The sequence below is a fragment of the Mastacembelus armatus genome, chromosome 8, assembly GCF_900324485.2.
Source record: "Mastacembelus armatus chromosome 8, fMasArm1.2, whole genome shotgun sequence".
Lineage (NCBI taxonomy): Eukaryota > Metazoa > Chordata > Actinopteri > Synbranchiformes > Mastacembelidae > Mastacembelus > Mastacembelus armatus.
In genome coordinates, this window is record NC_046640.1 from 21,041,150 (window position 1) to 21,052,446 (window position 11,297).

The 11,297-nt window shown below is 42.4% G+C and overlaps 1 protein-coding gene across 2 annotated transcripts; it reads left to right on the plus strand.

The window, feature by feature from the left end:
• The first annotated feature begins 607 nt into the window (after positions 1-607).
• Positions 608-10,663, plus strand: LOC113140410 (zinc finger CCCH domain-containing protein 7B-like). Of its 2 annotated transcripts, XM_026324157.1 has the most exons (23): positions 608-951; positions 1,211-1,278; positions 1,375-1,411; positions 2,202-2,399; positions 3,138-3,296; positions 3,472-3,552; positions 3,800-3,859; positions 3,937-3,991; positions 4,126-4,295; positions 4,573-5,161; positions 5,257-5,318; positions 5,405-5,498; positions 5,883-6,038; positions 6,518-6,723; positions 7,328-7,428; positions 7,535-7,716; positions 8,105-8,190; positions 8,460-8,629; positions 8,776-8,881; positions 9,025-9,133; positions 9,299-9,435; positions 9,554-9,723; positions 9,999-10,663. In XM_026324157.1, the coding sequence occupies exons 2-23, from the start codon at positions 1,220-1,222 to the stop codon at positions 10,177-10,179; spliced, it is 3,168 nt and encodes a 1,055-aa protein (XP_026179942.1). In that variant the 5' UTR covers positions 608-951; positions 1,211-1,219; the 3' UTR covers positions 10,180-10,663. The 2 variants fall into 2 exon arrangements, with proteins under 2 accessions (XP_026179942.1, XP_026179943.1); XM_026324158.1 differs by lacking the exons at positions 608-951; positions 1,211-1,278; positions 1,375-1,411 and adding an exon at positions 1,782-1,961 and having other exon boundaries at positions 9,999-10,179.
• The last annotated feature ends 634 nt before the right edge of the window (positions 10,664-11,297 follow it).

Sequence of the window (11,297 nt, forward strand, 5' to 3'; positions counted from 1 at the left end):
TTTTATTACAATAACTTTAAATAATTTTCAAAGTGACTGAGAACCTGTAACCATGGTAACTGCACATGACAAAGATGGCGACAGTTGGAGACTTAAATTGATTTACTATATATTAAAAATGTAGGGGGGAAAAAAACAACCACATTATATTTTTATCTAACGACTAATTAAATAAAAGTTAAATCAAAGTCAGATAATAAGGCAGAGGAAGGAGATAGTGTCTATCAGATATAGTTCTATATTCGTGTTTATCTAGACAAGACAATTTGAATGAAGAATGCTGTTGTTGGCTCATGTTTCATTTTGCATTGAAACAACATATAGAAGATATTTCATCTCGACTATATGAAAACTAAACTGAGAGACAACAGGTGAAACGAAAGTGGAAGTGTTGACAGTCTATTTAAAGTCAATGCACACTAATCTCATTACAGCTGAGCTCTATCAAACTACAACAAATTCAGTATTTTTTTTTTACAACCCTTCGGCTTTTCTTCGACTTGTTGCAACAACAACTTGATTTCAATAATTTATGTAAACCAGTGTTTAATATAATTTATTTTTATTTATGTTTGTCTTTGCGCTTGACCTTTTTATGGATATCGGGCATTTCGAAGTGATCGTCCATGAGCTGTTTTCTGTCATGGTGTCAGACAGAGCTCAGACTGTGCATGAATTGAGCAGAGAGCTGTAGGTGGAGTTTGAATGCAGGAAGTCTGTGCTGCGTTAAAGAGCCACTGTGAAGGTTTGCAGTTGCTTCTTGGACTGACGGGCTGAATCGAAACTTAACTGAGGCTTGGCCAGTCAGTCTCTCTCTGGGTTTCCTTCCTCCTCTCTGCTTGTCAGCGGTCTCTCAGCTGCTAAATGTTTGTCCGGCTTTCCCTCCCTCGGAAACAGCAGGACCCACTTCTAAACTTTGCTGCGGTTCAATGAACTTCCTCACTTCGTCAGGTAGGTGGGTCTGAAGTTGGCCCAGTCGCGCCATGATAGCCAACTGGGACATGCAGGGTTAGACAAATGCAGGCTGGGTGTTTGTGCTGGGTGGACATCACCACAGGCCTGGTCAGCGTCTTTGCAGGATCTGACAGAGAGGTGGTTGTGTCCTGCTTTCTACTTTTGCAGGAAGTGGGCACCCACATTTCATAACCGCTCTCACCATAACATCATAACATCAACCTTTGCCACTAATGGGTCTTTGTCTTCCTCCTAGTGAACAAGGATGGACCCTGCCAGACAGAAACGCCAAGACGAGATAAGAAAAGCTCTGGCATTTATACAGTGAGACGATATTTGTTTTTTTCAAAATCAAAGATGAAAGCTGTCCTGACTCAGGAGGACTCCTGTGTCTAATCAAGTTCACTTCTTGTGTTGCAGGTCTTCCCTGGCTTATCCAGAGCCTGAGAGCTACCAGGTACGTATTATGATCGTATTGTGTGTGATTCCCACTGCTGTGTCCCTCCTGCACTCGTGCATGGAAAAAAAAAAACAACAGAAATCGACAACCACATGATCAGAAATTGTTGCTGAACTTACACACTGTCACACCCTCTTTCTATTCCTTTCTGGTTTTGATATTTAATATGGCTGTTTGTACTGGACACAAGAGCATCAGCACAATAGTCACTTTGAAAGATTCACTGTGATCGTTCCTGGAGGATCTTTTCAGGAGGAAACTCAGCAAAAAGTAAATGAAACAAGTTTTTGTGGCCATGCAGCAATCCGAGGTGGAATACTGAATGAATATCTTCTGTTTGAAAGTTCTAGTTTTGTGTCTCTGGCCTTTCCCAATAGAGAATACCTCTGTCGATTGAAATGTTTCAACTAACAGTGACTGGATGGATTGGAAAGAAATTATATACAGACATTTATTGATCCTAAAAGATGAATCCTGCTCATGTCTCCTTGATATTTTTGTGTCTGTGGAGGATCAGGGGAAGTTTAAAGTCACATTATAATGATCTGTAAGAAAATATATCACTGTTAGTACATAGTAATGGGTGAACTAATTGTTTTTGAATGAGTAATGTGTAATGAATAGCTGATTACTGTTGTAAGGTAATGTGCCCAGCACTGACCTCAGCAATGTTCATCCTTTGGTAATAACTTTGGTGATCCTGTGGGTTTTCCCTCTAGCACCGCCATCGGGTCTAAATTTGACCTTGGTTCATGTAAACGCTTACCTTATCCCTTTCTCCTCTCAGGACTTCCTGACCCAGTTAGTGTGCAACCTGCTGGAAGAAGGCAACACCCTGTTCAGAGACCAGAAGTGGAAGCAGGCCGTGAAACAGTTCAGTGAAGGCCTGAATGTTTCGAGCTACGCTGCAGGAGAGGAGATCCAGATCCCTCAGGTTCTGCTGGAAAGTCTGTATAACAACCGGGCTGCTGCCTTCTACAGCATGGTGAGATATGAGGTCCTGTGTGTTTCTGATGATTTGCGGCATAATGGTTCAGTATCAGTGCAGCTGCAGGCTGCTGAGATTCATGACGAGGACATCTACACACCCAAACCTGATCTGAGGGTGAGGCAGTCAGCTGTGACGCACAGAAAACTGAATCAGTTCAATATAACTAGTGCTGGAAGCAATTTTCACCCTCTATTATTCAGCAAAATTCTGGTGGTTATGCCACTGCAGTTTATGCTACATAACATAATCAGAAATGTTTTTTATATGTATATACGTCTGGAAAATTATTAGATGAATTGGTACCAAACTTTACAGACGTACAGGGTTGCCAGATCATGTATCCTAATGACAGTTGATCACCTCACGTTCACTCTTGTAAAAACGTGTTCGTTTTCCAATCTGGGGACATTATAACTAATAATAACTTTAGTGACCTTTATTCTTTAGAGTCTTTATTCTTTCATTAAGGCAAAATTTGAATTTGTTTCATACTTTGGTTTATGATCAGATACATTCCCATCAGTGCTGCTTCATTTTGTGCCATTAGCCATTGTTGTCATAGCATGCTAGTTTAACACAGTAAACATTAACTTGGATAATGTTAACCACGTGCTAACATTGTCATCAGAAACATGTGGCATACTGTCCATTCAATTAAAGAATGTATATTTCTGTGTATTTATTGACTCAGTCATACATGTCCTGTACTTTCCTCTCTCATGTTTACCACAGGGTGAATATGATCAGGCGATTAAGGACTGCGACTGTGCTTTGGAAGTGTGCAAGGAAAACAGCAAGGCTTTATACAGGAAGGCGCTGTGTTTGAAGGAGCTTGGGAAGCACAAGGAGGCCTACAACTGCACCACGGACTGTCTGCTCATTACACGCCTGGTAAATGAAGCGCAGAATCAGGACTGTTAGTGCAAATAGGTTGAGCATAAATCTGTTTTCTGTGCTACATCACTGGATAAGAGGATGTAGGAAATGGTTACATAAACAGTAATGTATTTCTCTCAGCAATAGGAGAGAAACTGCTTCTGTTAACTTTTGTGTTACCTCGTCACAGGATAATCGGGTGAATGAGCTTGCACAGGAGCTGGCCGTCCATCTGGGACTAAAAAACCGAAAACCCTACATCAGTGCAAAGGTTAGTGAAATGATAACTGAAATAAACATGAATACACGTAAAGGATGGAGGTTTGGTCTTGTCAGATAGGATACGCTTCATGAACGGGAACTGATAAATTCCTCTGTGTGTTGACACGTTTCCATCCTCTCACTTCGTATGTCGTCATGTCACCGGACTGTAATGCAGAGATGGTGCAGGTTTGTTTTCACCTGCTCCTTGGTTTGCTTTGTCTCTTATATCTGACGTCCTGTCTTGTCTCTCCCAGGACAACACACTTACAACAAAATGTGTCCCAAATGGAAATGTGGCTACTGAGGCTATCAAAGTAAGTTCCACATTAACTCTGACATTCACAGGACACCTTCCTTACCACGGTTAAGTTTTGCCCTTTCTGTGCTGCAGGTGTCTGGTGGTCCTTTAGGAAATGGGATGAGTCTTCAGATGGGCCTTTCACCAGGTGTGAATTGACTTGGATTGTACAGTAACGTGCAGTGGCTTCAGAAAAGATTTAGACTTTTTCACTTTATGCACATTTTATTGTGCTTAGTTACAAATAAGATTTAAAACAAACATCCTCCTGCTGCTCTTCAGTCAGTTTTCCCAGCATGCCTCAGACCAGCATTCCTTCCACACTTCCCAGCTGCTGCCAACCTGCCGTGTCCTCAGTACCTGACGTGGACACTTTGGAGGAATCTGAGCTGATGGGGGACGACTTGGACAAGCTGCTTGACTGCTTCCCTGCTGAGCAGGAGCACCCCGAGGTGAAATCTGTGTTTCTGCTGTGTTTGACCTTGAAGACCAGTAGCTAAGTGTGTCAGTGATAGGCGATGAATGTGTCCTCACTTGTAGTTGGATATGCATCATCATTCTCAGTTTTTAAACTTTTCTTGGACGAATTATTATAGAATATTGTTGACATTACTGTCAGCAAACGTCCATCATCTAGACTGAGGCATTTTCGCTCTGTTCATTTCTGGCACTTCTTTTTTCCAAACCTTTTCATTCACCTCCCTGTCTCTGTGTTTTTCCCACACCCAGGCAGCGTTCTCAGTCCCCAGCAGCACGTGCACATCCACACACACCGTTCCTTCTGTCCTTCCCACCCCGAAACCCCAGCTTCCACCGGCCTTCTTCAACTCGGCCGTCAGCCAACTCAACTCCCTGGACTCCTTTTCAGGTGGTGAGCACAGCAGCACAACTGCGACCCTAGATTCCCTGGACGACCTCATGACCCCACAGGGCCTGGATGCCTTAGATAATTTCTCCTCTGGAAATGGAGGCAGCACAGTAGTCCCAAACGTTGGGCTGGACACCCTGGATGGTCTTGATTCTCTAGATGACATCTTGGAATCTACACCGAGTGCTGCTGCGACTCAGGAGGTTCATGAATCCAGGGCAGAACTAGGTGCTGGGGAAAAGTCTCTTGATGATGAATTAGATTCTCTAGAGCTGGTCTCTGATCTAGGGGGCCATGGTAATGATGTCCCTAAAACTGGTGTGAAGGCTGTGGATCAGCTTGACTCCCTTGATGCCCTGGACTCCTTTCCCTCAGTGCTAACTGCAGCTTTGCCAGGAGTCTCTCTGGGGGGAACAGGCCTGGACTCACTCTCAGATTTCTGCACAGCTGGTGATTATGGTTTATTGAATGTTATTGACACAGCAGGAGGCCAGTTCTTTTAGATGTCATAACAGCATCATTTATTTTCTCTCATTGCTCATCAGGTATCCCAGGCTCTCGCATTGCTGCAGCTCCAGTAATTCGACCTCCAAAGAATAACTACAAAGTAAGACTGATTAGCCGGGCTGGGTTACTGTCTTTTGTTTTGTGCCTGTTTATTTAGCATTAACCGAAACCTTATTCTTAATAAAGGAGAAGAATAACCAAGCGCCGGCTTCATTCTCTAACCCTCTGTCATCCACCCATGAGTTCCTGCAGGCCTGCTCTGCCTGTTTCTGTTGGGAAGGTACGTTAGCAGTCCAGACCTGTCTCGAACCAAGTGAAGAGTCGCTAGAAATCCTTGTCAGTTTTACTGTCCAGGCAGGGTGATGGCCTGTTTTGAGCAAAACCTAAAAGTGAATGGTGGTTTCATCTGTATCCAGAAGAAAGGTCAAATCTGCCAAGCACTGAAAATGTCAAGACAAAGGCAAAAATCTATTCACAATCAGTAGAAACAACCCAAACATTACTCATATTGTGAAAATATTCATTTGTACAAAAACACTGGAAAACCAGACGCACCAGCTCCAACTTTCTTCCATTCAAATAGCTTCAGATTTTATATTTATTTTTAAAAACATTAATGTTAATGTATAATACTTTGTGTGTTTGTATAATATTTGCTTTTCAGGTTCAGGGATAGGCGTTCACAAGCCAGACCTGGTCCACAGCTGCATGCGAGACATTCTGTTATGTAGACGAAAGGCAGGTCGGCATTCATCGTGGGCCAGGGTGCGACCACTTCATGCCTGGACGTCTTTTAAAGGGCCGTTTGTGCTCTGCAAGAGTAAGGACCTCAAACTCAGAGAGATGGTTGATGTCAGGCTCTGTGTTCGTGTTCATCCTTCATTACTTGTTAATGAAGTTAAACTGTTGCTTGTATCGTTATGTCGTGATATGTTGTTTGATATGTGTCTGCAGGAGGTACATTATTCTGAAAACCACATTATGGTGCATAGAGAGAGTTGAGCTCTCAGGAGATCAAGCTGAGTTTAAGGCCCCACGTTTCCCTTTATATTTTATTGCCTGACTTGTCTGACTGACTGCTGGTCTGCTGTCCAGAGGTCAGTTATAGCTTATTTGTTGACAGGCTGCAGAAGGAAGACCAGCTTTAAACCAGTAAAAATGTTTTATTCTGATTTTTGAGTTTCAGAACTAATGCCAGAGTGACACTTGTGTGGATACTGTGTGTGCACTATAGTCAGTTTATTATAGTCAGTAAAAGATCGAAGGTGCGATTAAAAATGTGACTGTGTGTATGTACAGACCTGCTGACTGAGGGCGTGTGTAAGTACAAAGAGGAGTGTACGTTTGCCTTCAACCAGCTGGAGATCGATGTTTGGACAGAAGAAAGGAAGGGGACACTGGACAGAAACCTGCTGTTTGGACCAGCACCTGTCAAACTGGACCCTTTGAGCAGAATCATTCACCTTTTAGAGGAGCACAGGGGCATGTTCATCTTCCTCTGTCAGGTTAGTGTCTTACACACTTAGTTTCAACATAAGAGACTGATGCATCAGTAAATATGCAAACGGATAAATGAATAAAACAGATTTAAGACAGCACAAGTGTAATGTAGCATCAGTAGTGACAGAGCAGGGAGTCTACAGACTGTATAGAAGTCTGTGTGCAGAGGTCGGGGGAAAATACACAAGACTCACGTTTCCCTCAGCAGGAAAACTGAAACAGATACTGATTCTTGCACTAATCTGGTTAGTTCCATGGTCAGGGATAAAAAAAACAGGATAGTAGAGACAAAGAAGAAAGTATGCACATGTTGTTTTGTACCTTGCAGCTGTGTCTGTGTAGGGAGTTTCCTGTGACCTCCCTTACCCTGATAAATTACACAGACATAAAAACTGTGTCTGTCTGCACTGGGTCCTCTGTTTCAAGGCTGAACTGATGTTTTTCATCAAGCTTCTCTGATACCAAGTAGAAACTCCAGTCCCACGTGTGCATTAAATGGTGGAAACCTAGAACGTACAGGTTTAATCTGTGGAATCTTAGTCTTTCGTTGTTGGTCTGATTGCTTTGGGTTTTCTTCTTGTATTGTTTGTTGTCTTGCTGTCTCTCTAGGAATGCTTCAACAGTAAACCCACAATCATCAGTAAGCGCAGCAAAGAAAATCACACCATCTGCTCTAACTTGGATGCTCCCCACACCTTCGACGCCAACAAGTGAGTCCTCATCCTTATAGCCTTTCTCTTTTCACTCATACAGCACATCTTTAACTCCCATTTCTTTCTCTTCAACTCAATCACACGTTTGCTTTCTCCCTGGCAGGTGTTTGGCATTTGTGGTGAAAACCCACAATGTGGACTACAAGAAGGTGCGTCCCCTGAGCGTCATGTGCCAGTTGAATTTGTGCCACCAAATGATCCGGTACAGATGCCAGAGAGAGGACAAGTGCCTGTACGCCCACTCTGCCATAGAGCTAAAAACCTGGAGGGTGCAGCGAGATACAGGTCCAGACGCTCGGACACATAGAATCAACATTCATTTGATAACTGGAATAAAAAGGTTTTGGATGGTGGCGAGATGACAAATGTGATCTTCAGTATGAATATTTCACTGCTACTGTGCTTTGTAGCATCTTTTAATTAATTTAGCTTTATAGCTAATCACTGGTAAGACTTTAATATGTTACTCTGCCCTCAAATGGCCAGTAAAATGAACTGAAACTATTAATTATGCTTTAAATCTACCTCAGATTTCATAAACATTATAGAAGCAGCTATTGCAGTTGCTAAAGGCAGTGTCTGGACTTAGGTCATTTAATTTAACAGCAGAAAAAAGCAGCAGCTTGTTGTGTTTCTCTCTCACAATGAATTTGTGTGTGTTTGTTATTTGCAGGTATCAGCCACGATGAGATTGTGAAAATATCCACCAGGTTTTATGAAAAGCAAGTGCAAAACTCAGGCAAACACAAAGGGAATCGAGTAAGAAACTTTATTTTAATGGTTACACACTGACCTGTCACAGCCTGTTGACGGAGCACTGTCCTCTGTAGTATTTACTTTTCTAAATGTGACGAACGCACATGTTGAGTGACTGACAACTGCATGGATTATCCAACTTAAGGTTTCTTTAAAGTGGTGATCTGTTCAAGTTTTAATACAGTGATTTTTGCCAATGTGTTAGAAACATAGTCATAAAGAGTGGAAGATAAAAACCGTCACTTTTATCTTTGTTATTTCATTTCGAGCAGTTACCTTCAGGAGGTGGAGGGAGCAAAGCAAAAGGAAGAGGCGGAGCAGCTGGAGCTGGGAAGAGTCTGAACATGAAGATGAAGTTTGCCTGTGTCCAGTGTTTGCGAGATGGTCTGATCATTGAACCAGACAGAACCCTGAAGTACTGCACAGCCAAGGCCAGGCACACGTCAGTGACAAGATCATGTTTCATAACTCCCATATGAGTCTGTAAACCATGTTTAATTTCTTAAAGTACAGCAGGTTATCTATAAAGATAATCCTCTGCTCATCCTCTGCTGCTCACTGACATGCCTTCTGTTTCATCATTCTCAGGTGGACCAAAGAGAGACGGGTTCTTCTGGTCAAGTCCTTGGAGAGAAGCAAATGGGTTCAGGTCCGACCGCTGCCACACGCCAAAAACTTCCCTGCACATTATGATGTAGGTGTGACTCCTCTGTTTCTGTGCATGTTACTGCAACATCCAGGTGTTTCCACATTGATGAGCATCTTCCCCAGTTTCGCTTTCATTTCTTTTACATTTGCTCGAGTTTGACTTGTGTTTAAGTTTCATATTCATTGCAGATGTGTGCCCAGATGTTGGAGAAAAGGAAATGTAATTACAATGGACACTGCTCCTTTGCTCACAGCCAAGAGGAGAAGGAGATGTGGATGTACATGAAGAATAATAACTGTAAGTTTCCATCAAATAGTAACGCCATGTGGGAAAGTCAAGCTTCTGTGACAGAGCTGCTGGTGTATTCAGCCTGACTGGTCTCATTTTGTTGTTTAGTGGTTTCCACAGGCATTAAAACAGTCTGTTCTCGCGCTGATAACAGTTTTGTGTGTGCACCTGTAGTGTGGGACATGCAGCAGATATACGACATGTGGCTGACGTTAAGCGGCAGCAGCCACCAAACAGATCAGCCTGTGGTCACCCAGCCCGCTCCAGAAGAGAAATCCATCGTCATGCCAACTGATTATGCCGAACCCATGGTGGGTTAACAGTAGTTTTTCAGTTCAGACCACAAACAGCTGAACTGGCACCAAACTGAGATTCTTATATACATATTGTGTTTTTTTTTCCTAAACATGCCTCCTTTGTGTATTTCAGAGTGGCTTCCACTGCCGCCTGTGTGGGAAGCACAGTAACAGCGAGCGGCAGTGGCAGAGGCACATCTCCTCTGACAAGCACAAGGACCGAGTGTTCAGCTGTGAGGGAGAGGAAGAGGCTCTGACGTGGAGCTACCGTTTCCCTGGCACCTGCTTCCAGCTGTGCTCCAGGTAAGACCTTTTCCTGGGTCCAGCAAAGTGCTTGAAGTGCTTCTGATCTGACAGCGCTCGCACACTCACGCGTCGGATAGGAATGGGATCTAGGACCACATACCCAAGTGGGCCAAACATCTGGTTTGGTTGGTTCACAGATTTGAGTCTCTTGGAGGCTGTGAACCTAACTTTATTTCACTTCCCTTGAATAGTAAAAATAATATTAATTATTATTATAAATGTTTAAAGGTCCAATGTAGTGAGACATTTAGCATCATGTGGATGGTTGACAGGCTGGATGGCGGCTGTCCTGATGGTGTGAGCTGTGACTACGCCCACAGCCCGGAGGAGCTGCAGGAGTGGATGGAGAGACGGGATTTCCTGCGACATAAGCTGGCCAAAGCGAGGGAAGACATGCTCATCATGCCCGATGAGTTTAACTTTGGGAAGTACAACTTTCTACTTCAGGACTAATTTTTTGGAGGTTGTGAGCCATTTCTGTAACTACCAAACCAACAGACCAGTTTAACTTTTCAAATCACCATCAAAATGAGCAGACGACGTGTCCAGAATAACAAAAGGTCACATAAAGTCTGAAGATTATGTATTTGCTTTCTCAGAATGCCATATATCATTTACGTTAAATTGATGACTATTTTGATTTTTTCATGTCTTTTAAGGTAAAACATTAGTAAAAGGCTGCCACTCTTATCAAGACAAACAGTTCATCCCAGAATATTCCTGACAGCTTTATATTTAACCATACACACAGACTTTCTGTTCTTATATATGGGTGAAATTGTTTTCTTCCCTTCTGCCTGTGTGCAGTTTGAGCAGGGACTTTTAAAAATGCCTCCAGTCTACAGTTCACTATGAAAGAAGACGTCTGACTCTGATCTCCCATAATGTCAGTGTTTAACACAAATAAAGAGAGTGTTGTTGTGTTGTAGTCATGAGATCAGGGTGATAAATTAATTCACAGGAATTATAAATTAAATTATTATTGAAAAGGTCTGAAATAGAAAATATGGGACGTACAAAAATGAAAGTGACGTAGTTAACGTCAGCTACCCAGAGGTATATAAAGTACTTCAAATTAGAAGTATATAAGGTAGTTAACGTCAGCTACCCAGAGGTATATAAAGTACTTCAAATTAGAAGTATATAAGGTAGTTAACGTCAGCTACCCAGCGGTACATAAAGTACTTCAAATTAGAAGTATATAAGGTAGTTAACGTCAGCTACCCAGCGGTACATAAAGTACTTCAAATTAGAAGTATATAAGGTAGTTAACGTCAGCTACCCAGCGGTACATAAAGTACTTCAAATTAGAAGTATATAAGGTAGTTAACGTCAGCTACCCAGCGGTACATAAAGTACTTCAAATTAGAAGTATATAAGGTAGTTAACGTCAGCTACCCAGCGGTACATAAAGTACTTCAAATTAGAAGTATATAAGGTAGTTAACGTCAGCTACCCAGCGGTACATAAAGTACTTCAAATTAGAAGTATATAAGGTAGTTAACGTCAGCTACCCAGCGGTACATAAAGTACTTCAAATTAGAAGTATATAAGGTAGTTAACGTCAGCTA

Bases quoted from the DNA above. Each gene is read 5' to 3' on its own strand.
- LOC113140410 (XM_026324157.1), top strand. From the start codon at position 1,220: ATGGACCCTGCCAGACAGAAACGCCAAGACGAGATAAGAAAAGCTCTG. The intron at 1,412-2,201 runs GTACGTATTATG...TTCTCCTCTCAG, and splicing joins CAGAGCCTGAGAGCTACCAG to GACTTCCTGACCCAGTTAGT. The intron at 3,297-3,471 runs GTAAATGAAGCG...ACCTCGTCACAG, and splicing joins GTCTGCTCATTACACGCCTG to GATAATCGGGTGAATGAGCT.